At 39.5% G+C, this 22,156-nt stretch overlaps 1 protein-coding gene across 6 annotated transcripts in view; it reads left to right on the plus strand.

Annotated features, from left to right (window-relative positions):
- The window catches only part of TTC23 (tetratricopeptide repeat domain 23), a 116,649-nt gene that overhangs the window by 24,990 nt on the left and 69,503 nt on the right, over positions 1 to 22,156 (plus strand). For all 6 annotated transcript variants that reach the window (XR_004431781.1, XM_033188867.1, XM_033188866.1 and 3 more), the window contains exons 3-5: positions 2,934 to 3,057; positions 5,724 to 5,874; positions 6,059 to 6,184. Coding sequence is in view for 5 of the 6 variants with exons in the window: in XM_033188867.1 (XP_033044758.1) it covers positions 2,934 to 3,057; positions 5,724 to 5,874; positions 6,059 to 6,184 (401 nt within the window). In the remaining variant the exon portion in view is untranslated. The remainder of the gene's footprint in view (positions 1 to 2,933; positions 3,058 to 5,723; positions 5,875 to 6,058; positions 6,185 to 22,156) is intronic.

Genomic DNA, 22,156 nt, shown 5'->3' on the forward strand with positions numbered 1-22,156 from the left:
AAAAATAGCCAGGCACAGTGGCTCACGCCTGTAATCCCAGCACTTTGGGAGGCTGAGGCAGGCGGATCTCAAGGTCAGGAGATTGAGACCATCCTGGCTAACAAGGTGAAACCCCGTCTCTACTAAAAATACAAAAATTAGCTGGGCATGGTGGGGGGTGCCTATAGTCCCAGCTACCCGGGAGGCTAAGGCAGGAGAATGGCATTAACCCAGGAGGCGAAGCTTGCAGTGAGCGGAGATTGCACCACTGCACTCCAGCCTGGGTGACAGAACGAGACTCCGTCTCAAAAAAAAAAAAAAGAAAGAAAGAAAAAAGAAAAAGAAAAAATATATAAAGATAGATTCATAAAAATAAAGAATAAAGGGATATTTAGCTACCTAGATATCTCTAGAGGGTAAACTTACAGGTGATTTTTAGTTTTTATCTTTTTGCTCGTCTGTATTTTGACAATGAGCATACATTATTTTTGTAGTAAGAAACATGTTACTATAGAAAAAAAAAATGCCACAGTCCACCTTCTTTCAGCACTTTATGGTGAGCATGTATTCCTTAGCTTCCTCCTGCTAGGTCACAAAAGTGACTCTCCTTTGGCCAACTGTCTGGCTGTGTATTTTTGTCAAGAAAAATGTTGTTTTAGGGTGAAGGTATTTCCAATGCATGTAGGAATTGTGTGGAAATGCAAGTCCTTTGAGCTTTGACATTGATGGGGGTGCATCCTAGGGGCATCCTGGGTCTTCTCCACAACTCCGTCCTTGTTCTTACCTTTCTTCCTCTGCTTTGACCCCTTCAGCTTGCTTTCTTCAGCCATCTCTCTTGCTGTTCTGACTATCTGCTGCTAAACCCCAATAACTTAATGTCTTAAAACAAAAACAGCGATTCATTTTTCTCATGAGCTTACAGTTTTTGCAGAGCTCAGTGGGGTTTGCTCAGCTTTGTTTCACACAGCATCAGCTGGTCTTGAAAGGTCTGGAGAATCTGGTGCCAAAATGGTTCACTCAAACTATCAGTGCCTTTCTAGGTGGGTCTTCTCTCCATGGGGCCATGTTGGCTTCCTCACAGCACTGTGGTTGGGTTCTGTATTAGTTTGTGGTACTGACGTAATAAAATTCCACACATGCTGTGGCTTAAAGAACAGATTTTATTTCCTCACAGTTCTGGAGGCTGGAAGTCCAAGATCAAGGTGTGAGCAGGGCTTGATTTCATTCTAAAGCCTCTCTCCTTCGTTTGTAGATGAATGCCCTCCTGCTGTGTTCTCACATGGTCATTTCTCCATGTGCATGCCCATCCCGGGTGTCTTTTCCTCTTCATATATGAGGATATCAGCTGTATTGGATTAGGGTCCACCCTAACACCTCCTTTGAACTTAAATCACCTCTTTAAAGACCTCATCTCCAAAAACAGTTAAATTATAAGGTGCTGGGGGTTGGGACTTAAATATATAAATTCAGGGAAGTTGGGGAGGGGACACAGTTCAGCCCATAACAGGTTTCAGGTGTGAGTGAGTACCCAAGAAGAGACAGAAAGCGAAGCCACCAGTTCCTTTAGACTGTGGTCTGAAAATTGGTCCTGCATCATTTCCTCCAGGTTCTATTGGCCAAACAGTCATAAAGCCCAGATTCACAGGGAATGGGACATAGACCCCCATCTCTGGATAGAAGGAGTATCAAAGAATTTTGGAGCTGAGGGTTTTTGCTTTTTTGTTTGTTTGTTTGTTTGTTTTGAGATGGAGTCTCTCACTGTGTTGCCCAGGCTGGAGTGCAGTGGCGCGATCTCAGCTCACTGCAAGCTCCGCCTTCCAGGTTCACACTATTCTTCTGCCTCAGCCTCCCAAGTAGCTGGGACAACAGACGCCTGCCACCACGCCTGGCTAATTTGTTGTATTTTTAGTAGAGACTAAAAATACAGGGTTTCACCATGTTAGCCAGGATGATCTCGATCTCTTGACCTCGTGATCCACCCACCTCAGCCTCCCAAAGTGCTGGGATTACAGGTTTGAGCCACCGCTCCCAGCCTGGAACTGTGTTTTAAAACTACCAGCTTTGCTTTGAGGATATGGCTGCTCTGAGATCACCTGGAACTGGAAATCTAGTTTTCTGTTCTTTTTGTCCTAGCCCTGAATGAAAATGTGCTTCTCGCTGCTTTAATCAAGTCTGTAAGTCCTACTGATCTCATTTGCTATGCTAGTATAGACGGCTAAGGAGAGTTTTGAATTGAGAGCTAAAGTATAGTATTTGACAGCCTGGACAACATGGCAAAACCCTATCTCTACCAAAAATACAAAAAATTAGCCAGATGTGGTGGTGCACACCTGTGGTCCCAGCTGCTCAGGAGGTTGAGGTGGGAGGGTTGCTCAAGCCCACCCTGGAGGTCGAGGCTACAGTGAGCCAAGATTGTGCCACTGTACTCCAGCCTGGGTGACAGAGTGAGACCCTGTCTCTCTCTCTCTCTCTCTCTCTCTCTCTCTCTGTCTCTCTCTCTCTCTCTCTCTCTCACACACACACACACACACACACACACACACACACACACACAAAGTATAGTATTTGCAAACACTACCATTTGCCCCTGTTGTGCCTGCATATGGAGTAGCTGTTCATTGGTGGATAGCTGGGAAACCTAGAGAATGACTAGATGTCTGCTCTACTTTTTCTGTTTTTTAAATTCTATTTCTTTTTTTCACCTTTAAATATGCTATAAATTGTACTTCTTATGTTTATTGTCTATTTCATCTTACCAGCTGTACACTCTACCACCCCAAATAGATCTTTGTCTGTTTTGTTCTCTGATACATCTCAAGTGTTTCGAACAATGTTTTGCACACAGTAGTCATTCAGTATTTATCAAAGGGATATAAAAGCACATTGATTTTGTGTTTTGTGACGCTTAAGTTTTAAGTTGTATAACTGGTAAGCCTGTTTTCTCTTCCTAACAGTACAAACAGGCCATCCACGAGCTTGTGCGTTGCGTAGCACTGACAAGAATTTGCTATGGAGACTCACATTGGAAACTAGCAGAGGCACATGTTAATCTGGCTCAAGGCTACCTCCAGCTGAAAGGTAAGGTCGCCTTAGACCAAGGGTGATCAATTGGTTGATTTCTGCTGTTCTCCCCAAAATTTGATTCATACTTAATTCAAAGGATCGGGTTTTTTAATATTCTCCTTTCTAAATACCAAAAAGCCATTTCCTTTTAGAAAGAGTTGATAAAGTATATAACATGTAAACATTCAAAGAGGAAAAAGGGAAAAAGTATTGTAACTTTTTTTTTTTTATGATTTCAAAAGTAAGGTTCTTAGGAGAAAATTAATCTACAAAGAAGACTTTGTAGGAAAAAACCCAAGGTATGGAATAGGGGCCCAGAATGGGATTCATTCACACTTTTATTGGAGAATCTCTTGACTGTAAATAACCAAAAAATTTAAAAAGACTAACCCAAATTGGCATAAACAAACGTTTTTGGCTCATACAACTGAAAAATTCAAGGGAAAAACTTGCTTTAGATTTAGCCATATCCAGTGTTCAAACAATGTGACCAGGATTCAGTTTGTCTCTCTCCCACTGCTTGGCTCTGTTTTTCTTGGTATTTGCTCCATTCTTAGCCAGGCTTTGCCCACGTAGTGGCAGCAAGACTGCCTGCAACTTTAAGCTTCCCTTATAAGCATTCCCAGGAGTAAAATAATGTCCCTCTACCAAAATCCCAGAATATGGGAAGGGTTCTAATTGAAACAACTTGAGTTGTATACCAAAGGCAAGGAGTAGTCTGATTGGCTAAACCTTCCTTTTGGCTTCATTGGATCCTGAAGGAGAAGCAGGCCTTCGCCAAATCACATGGATTGGATGTGCAGGAGCCAGGCATCCCAAAAGGGAAACGGGAGACTGGGTGCAGGGAAGACAAAAACAATAGACACCCAGGATGTGTTAATGGCTTCTACTTACTGACTGTGCAGCCTAAGACAAGATGGACAAGACCATCTCTCTGCTCAGCTTCTTCAGCTGAAAAGTGATAATGATGGTGATGGTGATGCTAACTTTCCAGGGTTGGCCCAGTGAATAAAGAAAACAATAGAAGTGGAAAACACCAAATGCCAAGCATATTCTATACCAAGCATATTCATTATTGCCACCCAATCAATTTGGCCAAATCTGATTATAGACTTGTCCTACCTTAAATTAGATCAAAGGCTGTTAGGGACTTTGGAGATTATCTAGTTTAAACTCTGCCCTCCCACCCCATTTTGTAGATTCAGGGAAAATAATGAGTCTGAGTTAGAACAGCTTACCCCATACCACACTGTTAATAAGTAGCTGATCTGAGACTCAGACTTAGGATTTCAATGCCAGTTTGTCCTGCCATCTGGGGTTTCAGATGATGCTTTTCTTATACAGCCTGCTGCCTCTCTGGGTGATAGTTCTTCTCAATTTGAAGTAAAAGTAGTATCTACCATTTATTAAAGTCTCGTTTGGTGCCAGGCATCATGTTACTTTCCATGCATAACTTTGTTCAGTCCTCACCACAGTCCTCAGAGGTGGGTATTTTTAATATCCCTGTTTACAGCTGAGAAAGCTGAGGCCAGCATTTTATAATAAGTGGTAGAGCAGGGGATCCATTCTGGGCAGTCTGACTTCAGAGCCAATGTTCTTGAACTTCACCCTATGCTGCCTCCAGTAAATTGAGTTCAGGTTCCTTCAGGGACTTGACACAGTTGAAAATACAGTCCACCATGCTTTGTGTAACATCACAAGCACAGGTGGCACTAATACATGTCTGTGCTTTTTAAAAATATGTAATAAGATAATATTGTGTAAGAATCCCACATGAAAAGCACACCCTTGACTTTCTCCATTAGAAAATACATTCTTCCTGTTTTATAGACATAGGAACAGAATTAACTTCATATTTTGACAGGTTTTTTTTAGAGATATGAAATACAATTTTGTGTAACTAAGAACATAAGATGGGGGCTGTGTGTATGTGAGTGGAAGTGGGTGTCAGTGTAAGGGAGGAGGATAGGAATACAGGGAAGTGCAAAGCCCTGAAGCCTTGCTGGCTTCAGTCCTCCCTTCCCACAGATTAACAAGCCCATGGAGGAACACTGGAACACACTGAGGAATTTGTTCTTAGTAGTAATTTTTTTTTTTTACTCCATTTTGTTTCATATTAGTCTCTTACCAATTAGGAATACGAAATTGTCACACATTAATCTGTTACCTCACTGGAATTGTGTTTGTAAGTTTTTGTAGATATGAGATATGTATTATGTTAAAAAATAACTCTCTGACATTATGATTATAGGTAGGTGAGCTGAAGATTCAGAATTTTTAGTATTTCATTACGATTGCAGTTACACAGCCAGGATTAAAATTCATGAATATTTTATTTCCTGCCCAGAATGCTATAGTTCTTGTATTCAATTTGTTTCTTAAAATTATATGTAACATATTTTACTTCTGATATTGGTGAGGTTTCAAAGTTGTTCAATTCCAGCTCATTCTGTATATTTCTAAAAAGGCCATTTGGGGGAAAATTTATCTTGAGTACTTGGTATAAAACACTTCTTTGGTTGTTACAGTCACGACAGTGTTTCATGCTGTCCAGATACATCTCCATGTGCCATTTGACAATATGTGAAGGAGACCTTGTTAGATTCCCAGACCGTAGAGAACTGTATTCCTCTCCAGTTGCGATGAAAGATAAACTGAGACCTCTTTTTCTTTGTCCACAGGACTGTCGCTGCAAGCAAAACAACATGCAGAAAAAGCCAAACAAATCCTCGCCAACTCCATTGTGCCTCTCTATAACGAGAATACAGATGTTTTCAAGTTTTCCATTGAGCTTTTCCATACCATGGGCAGAGCTTTACTCTCCCTTCAAAAGTATCCTTTTGCCTCTAACTTTTACAAATAGAAATACTATTCATATAATACTTATATGCCAAGTAAAAAGCTGATGCTGATGGATGACTTAGGAAGTGTGATTGGAAGTATGGGAACCAAGGAAGTTCAGGACATGGGGTGTAGAATCTAGAACCAAGTGGAAAGTTTCCTGAACACAATTTAGATTTAAGGAAGCTTCAGAGAATTTGACAAAAGCAGAGAGACTTTCAAAGGAGCTGCTACAGTGTGGAAGGATTATAAAGGAAGAATGGATAGAAATTGAAGCACGGATCAGATTATCATTTGCACAGTAAGTTTCAAGTTTAGGATTTTGCTTACATGATGGCTGGAGGCTCTTTGCCAGTAGAATCTGTCTCAGGTAGGAGGAGCATCTCCATGAGGCTGCGGCTATGGCTTCTCCGGAGGCCACTGCATAAAAGTAAAAGAAGAGCACAGTCATGTCAGAGCAGCCCTAACCAAGGCATCCATCAGTGACACTTTTCACTCTCTATGGAGTGCCCTCATATCCACCCTGGGTCCCAGAGTTCTGATCATTATTCTCTTGACTTTCTTTTTACCTGCTCTCCCTCCTCACCCCCAGCCCCTACACCCTTCTCTTCCTCCCTCCGTTCCTTTTTTCCCTGCCCTGCTCTGCTCTAAAATGCTTCAACAGGTTGATTTTATGATGAAAACCTGAAAGGAGAAAGATCTTAAACATATCTGAATCCGTGATAATGAAAGGATTGTTCTTTGTTCCTCACCTTACTCCATACTCATCAAGTAAACTCAGCTGGAAGAGATATGAAGAGAAGGTTCTGTGTAGTTAGTACTTTTATCTCTCTCCAAAGGACAACCTAAGCCAATTCCTCAGAGTATTGAGGTGACAGAGTTTGCCCACACTCTTTGGAAAGATGGACTTGTGCAGAGGAAAAGATGGAGAAAGGTCTGTGTTGGAAGAGGCAGAGAATCCCAATTGACTTACATGGCTTCCCTCAGCCAAAGCTGGAAGAATTCAGTTTACCTTCCTAACTAGATTGTATGTGTAGGTTGAGTCCCAAGACAACTCAGAGAACCCATGGAATCATTTTAAGAAAATTGCTAGGAAGGGGCCCCAGGAGAACACACCTAATGCTTCCATGTGAATGGAAAGTGGGAAGAACTAACTTTGACTCATGCAGTTAGTTAAAGATATTTCTTTTGTAATCACAATTCCCCTTGTTCTTTTGTTTTTCTTGGGTGGTTTTTGAACTGCAAGTGCAGAGCTCATTCATCTGTGCAAATTCTCTGGTATAGATTTTTAAATTAATTTTTTCCCTTCATTTCTGATGTTTTCTCTCATTCTCCTATACACACATCATAGATAAATACTTTAATGATGGCTTATGTTTTTGAGTATGTATCTCTGAGTAACAAATAGTATTGTTTTACATATTTATGTGTTTAAAATTGGTATAAATTTGGCTGGGCACAGTGGCTCACACCTGTAACCCCAGCACTTTGGGAGGCTAAGGCAGATGGATCACAAGGTCAGGAGTTCAAGACCAGCCTTGCCAACATGGTGAAACCCCATCTCTACTTAAAAATACAAAAATTAGCCGAGCATGGTGACGCATGCCTGTAATCCCAGCTACTCAGGAGGCTGAGGCAGGAGAAATTGCTTGAACCCGGGAGGCAGAGGCTGCAATGAGCTGAGACCGCACCACTGCACTCCAGCCTGGACGACAGAGTAAGACTCTGTCTCAAACAAAAAAAAGAAAGAAAGAAAAGAAAAGAAAAAAAGAAAATTCCTATAAATTTGTAGCATATGTGTCATTCTGCTTGTTACTGTTTTCCACTCAACACGTTTTGGTTGTTGCCTGGATTTTAGTTCATTGCTTCTGGTTCCTATATAATTCTCCATAAAACGCATTTGTTGCATTTTGTTTGTCCATCCTCCTAACAATAGACATTCAGCTTGTCCCCAGCTCTCTGCTGCCACAGCAGTGCTGCCATGACCATCCTTACACAGCTTCACTTATGTGGCTAAGCAACACTTTTTCTGAGGTTTATATCCCAGGGGTGGTATTGCTTTTCTGAGGTTTATATCCCAGGGGTGGTACTGAGTACAAACAAACTTTAAGTGCACCAAGCACCAACCAACCACGACACCCATCTGCATTTGCATTCCCACTTGCAGAGCGGGTGGGTTCCTAGCACACCCCTGGCAATATTTGACATTGTTGATCTTTGCCAACCTGGTGCATATAACGTGCTATCTAATTATTTAAGTTCTATTTACATTTCTCCTATTAGTGAGTTTGAATACTTTTCATATACGTCTTAGCCACTTGGGATTCTCCTTCTGTGAGTAGCCTGTTACTATTCCTTCTCATTTTTATTTTAGAGTTTCCTGTACCTTTCCTATTGATAATCAGGGTTTTCTTGTATATTATAAATATTAATGATATAAATATTTTCTTATATCTATTGCCCACTTATTAATTTTGTCTATGGTATTGTTCATGGCTTAGAAATTATTAATTTTGCTTCACTCAAATCCATTCATTTTCACCTTATGATTTATGCTTTGGGAGTCTGGTTAGAAAGTCTTTTCCTACTAAATATCAAAAATATTCTCTAGGCCGGGCATGGTGGCTCACGCCTGTAATCCCAGCACTCTGGGAGGCCGAGGTGGGCAGATCACGAGGTCAGGAGATCGAGACCATCCTGGCTAATGCAGTGAAACCCCGTCTCTACTAAAAAATACAAAAAATTAGCTGGGCATGGTGGCGGGCGCCTGTAGTCCCAGCTGATCGGGAGGCTGAGGCAGGAGAATGGCGTGAACCCAGGAGGCGGAGGTTGCAGTGAGCCAAGATCGCGCCACTGCTCTCCAGCCTGGGCGACGGAGCGAGACTCCGCCTCAAAAAAAAAAAAAAAAAAAAATTCTCTAAAATTTCCTTCCAAGACCTACTTTAACTCTACTCCGTATATTTTATCATGAAGTGTTAGCACTGTCATAACTTCTTAGTATTTCATAACTCCATTTATAAATTATTCTTTAGTCCAAGGATTATTCAAATGATGTGCATTTTGGTTTGTAGTTCTGAGAGTTTTCAAGATATCTTGATGTTACTGATTTTTAATTGTATTGCATTGTTATATATATCCTGAAGCTATTTTGGTGGAGTGAGAGGAGGAGAGTTTAACAGCCTCATATCTTCTTAACCTATCACTTTATTGGTGAGTTGACCTTGTCCTTTTTTGTCCCTACATCTATTCTGTCTGATATTATATCCTAGCTCTCTTTTGGTATATATTTTCCTACAATACCTTTTAAAATTTTTTATTTGTGTTTAAATTTCCTTTTCTCCTACCAATTTTATGTCCTTTTCTTTTTCCTTACTTGCTTTCTTTTAGATTAATTAAATATTTCTGTCATTCCATTTTATACCCATTAATTTGCAGATTATACATTCTTTTCTCTTGTTTTTTCTTTTCTTTCTACTTCTTTTCTTTGTTGTATACAGGGTCTCACTCTGTTGCTCAGACTAGAGTCCAGTGATGGGTTCATGGCTCACAGCAGCTTCAGCCTCCCTGGGCTCAAGCAATCCTCTTATCTCAGCCTCCTGAGTAGCTTGGACTCCAGGTGTGTGCCACCACACCCAGCTAACTTTTTGTATTTTTTGTAGAGATGAGATTTCGCTATGTTGCCCAGTCTGGTCTTGAACTCCTGTGTTCAAGCAGTCCACCCACCTTGGCCTCCCAAAATGCTGGGATTACAGGTATGAGCCACCATGCCTGGCCTTGTTATTTTCTTTTTATTCTAGTAGTTACTATGGAGTTTGTCATTTATATCCCTGATTTATTAGAATCTAATTGTAAATTAATCATTTAACCACTTCCTGAACAATGCAAGGACCTTTGAGCATGCCAGCACTCTTTATCCCCTCTGCTTGGTTCTGTGTTGTCCTGTATATAAATCACCGTGTATCTTATACTGCAGACAATATGTATAATACATATAACTGACAAAGGGCTTGTATTTGAAATCTATAAAGAACCCTTATATATCAGTTAAACAAACACACATAACTGGATAGAAAGATGGGCAGGAGGCCAGGTGCAGTGGCTCATGCCTGTAATCCCAGCACTTTGGGAGGCCAAGGCAGGTGGATCACCTGAGGTCAGGAGTTCAAGACCAGCCTGGCCAACATGGCGAGACCTTGTCTCTACTAAAAATACAAAAATTAGCTGGATGTGGTGGTGGGTGCCTGTAATCCCAGCTACTTGGGAGGCTGAGGCAGAAGAATTGCTTGAACCCGGGAGGCGGAGGTTGTGGTGAGCCAAGATCGCGCCATTGCACTCCAACCTGGGCAACAAGAGCAAAACTCCATCTCAAAAAAAGAAAGAAAAGAAAGAAAAGAAAGATGGGCAGGAAACTTTTCCCAAAAAAAGAACACCCACATAGTAAATAAACCTATCAAAAGGTGTTCCACCTCATCAGTCATCAGAGAATGAAAACTAGAATCATAAGATATGGCAGGGTGTGGTGGCTCATACCTGTAATCCCAGCCCTTTGAGAGGCTGAAGCAGAAGGATAGCTTGAGCCCTGGAACTCAAGACCAGCCTGGGCAAGGTGGGGAGACCCCCATCTCTACAAAAATATTTTTTAAATTATCCAAGTATGGTGGTGCTCACCTATAGTCCTAGCTACTCAGGAGACTGAGGTGGGAGGATCTCTTGAGCTCAGGAATTTGAGTTTGCAGTGAGCTCTGCAACACCACTGCACTCCAGCCTGGATGACAAAGCAAGACTCTGTCTCTTTAAATAAATACATAAATAAAATCATAAGATACTATTACATTCCCACTAGATTGGCTAAAAAAAATATTGTAAGACTAATAATACCAAATATTTGGAAGGATGTGGTTCTCTGATACGCTCTCTCATATACCATTGTTTCAAATACATTTGGTGTAACTACTTTAGAAAACTATTTGGCATTGTCTCCTAAATTTGAACATTTGCATACCCTTTGATCCAGTAGTATCACTACTAAATTATATGCCCAACAGAAATGCATGCATGTTTTCACCAAAAGACATAGCCGAGAATGTTCAAAGCTACATTATTTGTAATAGCCAAGAGTTGGAAACAGCCTAAATGTTCACCAAAAGTAAAACAGAAAAAATGTGATCTGTTAATATAAATAAAATGATTAAAACTACTCCTAAGCTTAACAGCTTGAATGGCTCTCACAAACAATGTTTAGTGAAAGAAGCCAGATGCAAAAGAATCATACTGAACAATTCCATTTATATAACTGGAGGGGGAAGAAGGTCATTAGTGACTGGGAGGGCTTTACCAGTCCAGAATCCCTTCTTGCCAAAAGTTAGGTATTCTGTCTTATAAGATAAGAAATACACAATTCAGAGATCCAAAATATAATATTTGTTGCATTTGTTGAGACCTGACTAATATATCAGTATTTAATATTGAGCAGTATTGCTATGAAAAAAAGTAAATGATCCTCTGGCACCTCCTCTGAGTGCTTTCCAAATTAGCAGTACCAAGCCTTGCCAGCAGATGGCGGGCTCTGTACACATCTGGACTGAATAGCCAACAAGAATTTAAGTTAATCTTTCAGACTGTTCTACAAAGTTACTTTTGTGTTTAGCCAAGTTGTTTCAAACTTTGCTACTTCTTTTCATCCTAATTCTTCACCCTGATATAATCACCAGAATGTGCATGTTTAAAGTATATAATTTTCATTCAATTACTTTGTTTCCTTATTGAAATGTATTTTGTCCAAATTGATCTGTTTTAGAAATTAACATGGTGTTTTGGGTCTATGCACTTCTGTAGTTACACTTGAACCATGAGGGCCTTTTCTTTTGCCAGGTCTTGGAAGTGAGGCCAAGATAATTTCACAGGCAGCAGGCAGCGCTCATAGGATTTATGTCCCTCTTTTTTTTTTTTTTTTTTGGAGATAGGGTCTTAACTCTGTTGCTCTGGCTAGAGTGCAGTTTCACAGTGACGGCTCACAGCAGCCTTGACCTCCTGGTCTCAAGCAGTCCTCCCCTCTCAGCCTCTTGAGGAGCTGGGACTACAGGCATGTGCCACTGCACCCAGCTAATTTTATTTTTTTGTAGAGACAGGGTCTCACTACTATATTGCCCAGGCTGGGCTCAAGTGATCCTCCTGTCTCGGCCTCCCAAAGTGTTAGAAGTACAGGCGTGAGCCACTGCACTCAGTCCTATGTTCCTCTTAAAAGGATATCTTTTAGTGTATCCTCTTCCTCCTCCTGCCTGTCCTTTTATGGTGCCCGTCGAAACAGCCCAGTGCCTTTCTCCTTGGGCTGACAGATAAGTGCTGTGCTGCAGGGTGAGTCACACTCCATGCCTCCCATCCCTGACTGTGGCCTGAAACTTCTCCCCTTCTTCCTCTCCTCTGTTCCAATGCTACTTCATACATTAATGGTTTAACTTTGGAGAGTGAATCCAAATCACGTATTCCTGTGTGCACAGTTATATGTCTTTAAATCTGGTAAAGAAAGTCACTTGCAAAAATGGGCAAATTTATCCCCAGTGTCGAGAATTATTTTCTATCCTGGTTACTGATAGAAGCCCAGAGAGAAATAGTTGACTTTGTATATACAGGCATACGCCGTTGCACATGCATGCACAGACACACACACACACACACAGCCCTCTTTAAATTATCTTTCTGTGCACCATGATGATGATGATCTGTTGAGACTATTGCTCCAGAACGTGATTTTCCCCCAGCTCTCTCTGACTGCTTGACATGTCCTTGAAGTCTCGCACAGCTTGTCCAGCGAACACTTTGCCTGGCATGACTGTGCTGAACTAACTCAGGAATGAGTAAACACTTTTATTTCCTCAGACCATCAACAAGACACCTCCCAGGTATTTCTAAGCAGTGTGCCATGGTGTCATTAACAATGTAGGCTTTGGGCCTGGTATCCCAACACTGGGAGGCTGAGATGGGAGGATCGCTTGAGGCCAGGAGTTTGAGACCAGCCTGGTCAACATAGTGAGACCCCATCTCTATTAAAAAAAAAAAAAATGTAATATTTGGAGTCAGAAGCCCTGGGTTCAAATCAGTGTTCGCTCAAACTTCCCAGCTGTAGAACTCGGGCAGATCTCGTGCTTCCCGGGAGCCTCACTCTCCTCTCCTGTTGAAGTGGGAATAATAAGACCTCCAGGGGTTGCTGTGACAATTAAAAAGATTTTACTTTAAAGCACCTAGATGCATGGGAGACCCTCAGAAACAAACAAGAAAGCAAGAAAAGGACAACTATAATTATCATTATGATCTAATTGAACATTTTCCTTTCTGCTGTTTCATCTCAGAGGTGATTTTAAATCTAGTACTTATATCACATATCAAGGTTTTGTACTTCAAGATTGCCCTTGGTGTGCAATTTTTTTCTGCATTTTTTTCCCTATACCCTGGGAAGGCTACATTTTGTTTTCTTTGCTCTCCTGAATCATCTAAGCTAAAATCAGTTAAGTACATACTTAACTTCTTTTTTTTGAGACAGTCTCTATCACCCAGGCTGGAGTGCAGTGGCATGATCTTGGCTCACTGCAACCTCCACCTCCCAGGTTCAAGCGATTCTCCTGCCTCAGCCTGGGATTATAGGCTGGGATTATAGATGTGTGCCACCATGCCCAGGTAATTTTTGTATTTTTAGTAGAGACAGGGTTTCACCATGTTGACCAGGCTGGTCTCAAACTCCTGACCTCAAGTGATCCACCTGCTTCGGCCTCCCAAAGTGCTGGGATTACAGGCATGAGCCGCTGCACCCAACCTGTATATGCTTATTTCCTTAAGCTTGATTTTGTTTCTTTGTCTTGCTCTCTCTTGATTCATTGAAGTCATGAGATTTGAAAAGTGATTCTAACACAAGTTTTCCAAAGGGAAAGGGAATGGGGAAGGTTTCTCCCTTAACTCGTACTTCCTAGGAAGGAGGAGAAGATAATGGAGAAGTGATGTGGCAAGGGGAGCAGAGTACGTATCTACCTGCCATCACCTTGTTAAGATGATGGGGTTCTACTTAGTTCCATAAGCTGCTCCAGAAATGCTTCCCAGTGGAATTTTTGATACTTCAGTAATAACCTTTGCTTTTAGATCCCATAGACATCCCCAAATTGGTCCAGTCAGAAATTTTAACATCTAACTTTTGCTTTCTGGACTCAGTGTTTAAAAAAAATTTTTTTTAGTTGTTACCATCACCTGAGGTTCCTTGATGTCTGAGTTGCATTTTCTCTGCTTCTGTCTTTTGGGCATAAAGGCTCTAACAAATGCTCATATGTTCAAAGTCCTGCTCCCTTGCTTGCTCCCTGCTCTTCTCCAGCAGACGTGTTTCTCCTGTCAGCTCCTCCTATGGTACACTATGTGCCTAGAACACTTTTTGCTTACCTAACAAGGAAGGAAATTGCTTGTTTTCTCTGGCACTCTTCCTAATCCTATATTTCTGTGATTGAAGAGATGCTCTTAACTTACACAAGTCTGATTTATTATTTTTTTTTTTCAATGTAGGGAAGCCAAAGAAAAACCACATGGCACAGGTTACTTTCATATACTTTATCTGCTTTCTATTTCTTGAATCTCCTAAAGCTTTAATGTTTTAGGGCACTGCATTTCTGTCCTTCCCTTTCTGATATTATACTCTTATAATGTACATTTTCCTAAACATATAAGAATAATGATTTAAATAATAATGTTTTAAAATAACATGTCATTAGTATTAATATGTAATATAAATATATAATCATGTATCTCTAAGTACACAGTATATAATAATATATATCAAATAATAGGCTGGGCAGAGTGACTTACACCTGTAATCCAAGAATTTTGGGAGGCCAAGACAGGCGGATCATTTGAGCCCAGGAGTTCAAGACAGCTTGGGTAACATGGCAAAACTCTGTCTCAAATTAATACAACTAATACAAAATTACTAATACAAAAAATTAGCCAGGCATGGCGGCATGCACTTGTAGTCCCAGCTATTCTGGAGGCTGAGGTGGGAGGACCGCCTGAGACCAGGAGGCAGAGGTTGCAGTGAGCAAAGATCATGCCACTGGACTCCAACCTGGGTGACAGAGTGAGACCCCTTCTCAAAAATATAATAATAGGCTGGGAGCGGTGGCTTACGCCTGTAATCCCAGCACTTTGGGAGGCCAAGGCGGGCAGATCACGAGGTCAGGAGATCGAGACCATCGTGGCTAACACAGTGAAACCCCGTCTCTACTGAAAATACAAAAAAATTAGCCAGACGTGGTGGCGGGCGCCTGTAGTCCCAGCTACTCGGGAGGCTGAGGCAGGAGAATGGCGTGAGCCCGGGAGGCAGAGGTTGCAGTGAGCCGAGATCACGCCATTGCAATCCAGCCTGGGCGACAGAATGAGACTCCATCTCAAAAAAAAAAAAAATATATATATATATATATATATAAAATAATGATGATATTTTTAAAAACCACACCAGCTACCAATTATTGACCACCTCTGTCAGGCTTTTGCTAAGTGCTTTATAGATGTCATCTCCTTTCATCCTTAGTCCTCTCTATGTAGTGGATACCGTTAGTATTCCCATGTTCAAATGTAACATCTAAGGCTGAGAGAAGTGAGGTCACTTACAGGGTCACACAGGTGGGAAGTGATGAAGCTGGAAAGTGGCCCAGCAGAGCCCTGCCTATTCAATGCTGGTGTCCAAGTTCCTAACCATGGCACAGATTACATTTACTGATGTAGAGTGGAAACCCCACAATGCATTCAGCAGAGCAAAGCCTTTACCTGTATTATATCAGGTGATAAAAAGAGGCCCAGATGTAACTCTTTTCTCATGTTGGCTATGGAAAATCCCATTTGTTACCTTTTGGGATTGGTTTCTCGTGAGATTCTGATCAGCAATATTCCCATAAAGCCTTTCCTTTATACTGGTGCTCAGTATTCTTGCCAAATTCTAGAGCTTTTAAAAGGAAACTCTGTTGCCTTAGTAATACCAGAAATTGCATTTATTACTTGTTAAAACAAGTCTCCATCCCTGTGAGATCTGAAACTTGTCTGCAATGAGATAGTGTCTCTTCTTGTGCTCTGTAGAATTAGTGTGTATATATTTTCTTTCAATAAAATATGCCATGGCTTAAGTTGTGCACCTGCCAAATTAACATACTGCCACATTCTATTATTTAAAATTTTCTATCTTTTCATCTGTCTAGTGTATCTCTTAAGCTACCAAGTACATTGTGGGTACGCTAGATAATAAATCCTTAAAGCATCCCTGGCAGGTAGATAGAAATGGAAAGGAGAAAATATTGCTCTCTCAAACATTACATATGAGAAAATGGAAACACACAAGATTACCCAAAATTAACTGATGCTTTAAGTAAGTTGTAGATGGATGTAAGACTATAATTTAGTTATTTCTTGATGTAGTACTCTCAATTCCTTTTTTATTAAATATATTATAAAACTACAGTAATTTTATTTTCCATTTTGCCTTCTCTTTTATGTGAATAATGTACTCACAGTGAGCTTCAGAAGGCTCATTGTGGGTTACATTAGCTTGATAGCCTCCATTTCTGGCTATGTTAGTGCCAGGACCATGAAATAGCCTGCAACAGCAACCTTCAATGAGGGGCAGGATGTGCTTCATTCTTTGTGCAATTGCATGTTATATTCATCTTTTTAATAAAATAGTGGGCATAAAGACTCTAACATGCTCATATGTTCAAAGTCCTGCTCCCTTGCTTGCTCCCTGCTCTTCCCCAGCAGACATGTTTCTCCTGTCAGCTCCTCCTATGGTACACTATGTGCCTAGAACACTTTTTGCTTACCTAACAAGGAAGGAAATTGCTTGTTTGCTTTGGCACTCTTCCTAATCCTATATTTCTGTGATTGAAGAGATGCTCTTAACTTACATAAGTCTGATTTTTTTTTATTATTTTTTTCAATGTAGGGAAGCCAAAGAAAAACCACATGGCACCTATATATGTAATATTGTTATATAAATTCTGTAGTGTAAAGAATAGTATACATAGTACTAAGCTTACAAAATGTATTTCTGATCAAAGGAAGCTTGTTATACATTCTTCCCAATACCATTTTAGTCCCATACATTATAGGCAATTATTATGCTGAAATTTGGTGTTTTTCATTCCTCTGAATGTTTTTGTACCTTTACTGTGTATATGTATAGCATATATATGTGTGTGTGTATATATGTATAAAATTTTCATATTTTTAAACTTTATATGTATGTTTCCTTCTGTAACTTTCTTTTTTCCCATTACATCTGTATTTTTGAGATATATCTCTACCAACTGATATAATCCAGCTCTAGTCTTTTCATTTTAGACCTCCATATGGTGTTTAATTATCTGACTTTCCCCTAATTTAATTGTCTGTTTTGATGAGGGTGAACATGTGAATTGTTTCCAATTTTTTACTACTATAAACACTACTTTCATGATCATTCTTATATAAGTCTCTTTGGGCACATATGCAGGATTATCTCTGAGGTATATTCCCAGGAGTAGAATTGTTTACTTGACAAGCATCTGCATCTTCAGTTTTACTGGGTTTACCAAACGCTTTCTAACAATTTTTGCTTCCACCAGCAGGGTGTATAAATTGTTACTCAACATCCTCAGGCTTCTTATAGTTCTCAATTATATGGATGCAAAATTATATCTTATGGTTTGTTTATTTATTTAATTTGAGATGGAGTCTCGTTCTGTCATCCAGGCTGGAGTGCAGTGGCATGATCTCAGCTCACTGCATCCTCCACCTCCCGGGTTCAAGCAATACTCATGCCTCATGTGGGATTACAGGCACATGCCACCAGGCCAGCTAATTTTTGTATTTTTAGTAGAGATGGGGTTTCATCATAGCCAGGCTGGTCTCGAACTCCTGACCTCAAGTGATCCACCTGCCTCAGCCTCCCCAGAGTGCTGGGATTACAGGTGTGAGACACCACACCCGGCCCTTATGGTTTCTTTAATTGAATTTTTCTGATAGGGAAGTTAAATATCTTTTTATATGTTTGCTAGACATTTGGAATTCTTGTTCTGTGAATTATCTATTCACATGTTTTGCTTATTTGCTATTGAGCTATTTGCATTTTTCCTAAAAATTGGTAGATAGTCTTCATATTTTCGGAAACAAGTTATTTGCTGTTTACATATGTTGTATGTACTTCAGATGTGTAGTTTGCCTTGATTTTTGATGCACAGGAGCTTTTATTTTTAATATGATCAATTTTACTTATGTTTTCTGTTCTTATTTGTATACATATTAGAAATCCTTCCCTACTCAAAGACACAGGCTTACTTTTCCATATGTCTTCTCTCAAACATATCAGTTTTTTTTTTTTTAATTTAGGACTCCTAAACAGCCATTGGGGCAATGAAGAAATTAAGAATGAAATTAAAAATTTTCCTGAAACAAATGAAAATGGAAACATAACATACCAAAGCATATATAATACAGTAAAAGCAGTACTAAGAGGGAAGTTTATAACAATAAACACCTCCAGAAAGTGGAAAACCTTCAAATAAACAGCCTAACAATGTGTCATAAGGAACTGGAAGATCAAGAGCAAACTAAACCTCAAATTCAGATAAAAAATAATAATAAAAATCCAAGCACAAATAAATAAAATTGAGACTAAAAAAATTCAAAAGATGCATATAACAAAAAGTTTGTTTTTTGAAAAGATAAACGAAATCAACAAACCTTTACCAGACTAAGAAAAACAGAGAGAAGATCCAAATAAATAAAATCAGAGACAAAAAAGGAGACAATACAACTGCTACCGCAGACATTTAAAGGATCATTAGAGACTATTATGAGCAACTATGTGTAATAAACTGGAAAACCTAAAATAAATGGATAAGTTCCTAGGCACATAAAACCTGTTACAATTGAACCATGAAGAAATCAGAAACCTGAATAAACCAATAAGTAACAGGATAGAAGCAATGATAGAATGTCTTCCATCAAAGAAAAGCCCAAGATCTGATGGCTTCAGTGCTAAATTCTACCACACATTTTAAGAAGAACTAATATCAATCCTACATAAACCGTTCCAGAAAATTGAGGAGGAAGCAGTACTGCCAAACTCATTCTATGAGAGCAGCAGCATCTCAATACCAAAACCAGACGAAGACACATCAAAAAAGAAAACTATGGGCCAATATCTCTGATGAATATGGATGCAAAATCCTCAAACCAAATTTAGCTACACATTAAAAGGATCATTCATGTTGATCAAGTGGAATTCATCCCAGGGATGCAAGGATGATTCAATATACACAAATCCATAAATATGATACCTCACATCAACAAAATGAAAGACAAAAACCATATGATCATTTCAATAGATGCTGAAAAGGCATTTGATACAATTCAACATCCCTTCATGATAAAAACAAGGACTTAAAGGAACTTACTTAACTTACTTAAAGGAACATACCACAACGCAATAAAAGCCATATATGACAAACCCACAACTAGTATACAGAACAGCGAAAAACTGAAAACCTTTCCTCTAAGATCTGGGACAAGACAAGGATGCCCGCTTTTACCTTTTTTTTTTTTTTTTTTTTTTTTTTTTTTTTTTTTTTTGAGGCGGAGTCTAGCTCTGTCGCCCGGACTGGAGTGCAGTGGCCAGATCTCAGCTCACTGCAAGCTCCGCCTCCCGGGTTTCCGCCATTCTCCTGCCTCAGCCTCCGAGTAGCTGGGACTACAGGCGCCCGCCACCTCGCCCGGCTAGTTTTTGTATTTTTAGTAGAGACGGGGTTTCACCGTATTAGCCAGGATGGTCGCTTTTACCATTTTTATTCAACATAGTACAGAAAGCTGTAGCCCAAGAAGTTAGGCAAGAAAAAATAAATAAATGACATTCAAATTAGAAAGGAAGAATTCAAATTATCCTTGTTTGTAGATGATATGATCTTTTATTCAGGAAAACCTATAGATTCTGCCAAAAAGCTATGAGAACTGATCAACAAATTCAGTAAAGTTGCAGGATACAAAATCAACATACAAAAATCAATAGCATTTCTGTATGCCAACAGCTAACAATCTGAAAAAAAAACAAAAAACCAAGACAGTAATCCCATTTACAATAGCTACAAAAAAAAAATACGTAGCAACAAATAAGATAAAATAGTTAAGAATAAACTTAACCAAAAAAGAGAAAGATCTCTACAATGAAAACTATAAAACATTGATGACAGAAAATGAAGAAGACATGCAAAAAGATTTCATGTTCATGGATGGAAATGTCAATACTGTTGAAATGTGCATATGACCCAAAGCAATCTACAGATTTAATGCATTCTCAGAATATCAACTCTCATTATCAAAATGCCAATTACATTCTTCATTGAAATAGAAAAAAAAAATCATAAAATTTGTATGGAACCACGAAAGTCCCAAAAGAGTCAAAGAAATCCTGACCAAAAAGAACAAAGCTGGAGGCATCACATTATCTGATTTCACACTATACTACAGATCTATAGTAACCAAAACAGCATGATACTGGCATAAAAATAGACACATAAACCTATGGAACAGGATAGAAACCCCAGAAATAAATCCATGCATTTACAGTCAACTCATTTTTAACAAAGGTGCCAAGAATATACACTGGGAGAAAGATAGTGTCTTCAACAAGTGGTGCTGGGAAAACCGGATATCCATATGCATAAGAATGAAACTAGACCCCTAGCTCTTGCTATATGCAAAAATTGAATTATAATTCATTAAAGACTTAAATCTGGTCAGGCACTGGGGCACATGCCTGTAGTCCCAGCACTTTGGAAGTACAAGGCAGGAAGATTGCTTGAGCACAGGAGTTCAAGACCAGCATGGGCAACATGGTGAAACTCCATCTTTACAAACAAACAAAATTAGCCAGGTGCATATTGGTGTGCACCTATAGTCCCAGCTACTCTGGGGCCTAAGATGGGAGAATCACTTGAGCCCAGGAGGTTGAGACTGCGGTGAACCATGATTGTACCACTGCACTCCAGCCTGGGCCACAGAACAAGAACTGTCTAAAAAAAAGAAAAAGAAAAAAAGAAAAACCTTAAATCTAAGACTGAAACTCTGAAACTACTGGAAGAAAATATTGAGAAAACACTCCAGGAAATCGGTCAGGACAAAGATTTCTTAAGGAAGACCTCAAAAACGTAGGCAACCAAAGCAAAAGTGGACAAATGGGAACACATCAAGCTAAAAGGCTTCTGCACAGCAAAGGAAACAATTAGCGAAGTTGAAGAAACAATCCACAGAATGTGTGAAAATATTTGCAAACTACCCATCTGTCAAGGGATTAATAACCAGAATAAATAAGGAGTTCAAACAACTCAATAGAAAAAGACAACCTGATTTTAAAATGAGCAAAAGATCTGAATAGACATTTCTCAAAAGAAGACATGCAAATGACCAACAAGTATGTGAAAACATACTCAGTATCACTGATGATCAGAGAAATGCAAATCAAAACTACAATGAGATATCGCACCCCAATTAAAATGCCTTCTATCAAAAAGGCAGTAACAGATGCTGGTGAGGATGTGGAGAGGGGGACACTCATACACTGTTGGTGGGAATGCAAGTTAGTACAGCCACTATGGAGAATAGTGTGGAAGTTCCTCAGAAAACTAATAATAGAACTACCATGTGATCCAGCCATCTCATTACTTAGTATATACCCCCCAAAAAGGAAATCAGTATATCAAAAGAAATATCTGCACTCCCATGTTTATTGCAGCACTATTCACAACAGCCAACCTAGGACTCAACCTAAGTGACAATCAGTGGATGAATGGATAAAGAAAATGTGGTAGATATACATAATGGAATATTAGCCATTAAAAAAGAATGAAATCCTATCATTTGCAGCAAAATGGATGGAACTGGAGGACATTATATTAAGTGAAATAAGCCAGGCACAGAAAATATCACATTTTCACTCAAATGTGGGAGCTAAAAAGATTACAAAAAAGAAAAAAAAAAGAAAAATTGAACTCATGGAGATAGCAGAATGATGGTTACTACAGGCTTTGAAGGGTAGTAGGGAGCTGGAGATGAAGAGGGGAAAGCTATTGGGTATAAAAATATAGGTGAATAGTGGGAATAAGACCTAATGTTTGGTAGTACAATAAGTTGACTATAGTTAACAATATTTTATTGTATATTTTTAAATAACTAAAAGAATGGAACTGGAATGTTCCTAACACAACGAAATGATAAATGCTTG

The sequence above is a fragment of the Trachypithecus francoisi genome, unplaced genomic scaffold (assembly GCF_009764315.1).
Source record: "Trachypithecus francoisi isolate TF-2019V2 unplaced genomic scaffold, Tfra_2.0 Lachesis_group3, whole genome shotgun sequence".
NCBI lineage: Eukaryota > Metazoa > Chordata > Mammalia > Primates > Cercopithecidae > Trachypithecus > Trachypithecus francoisi.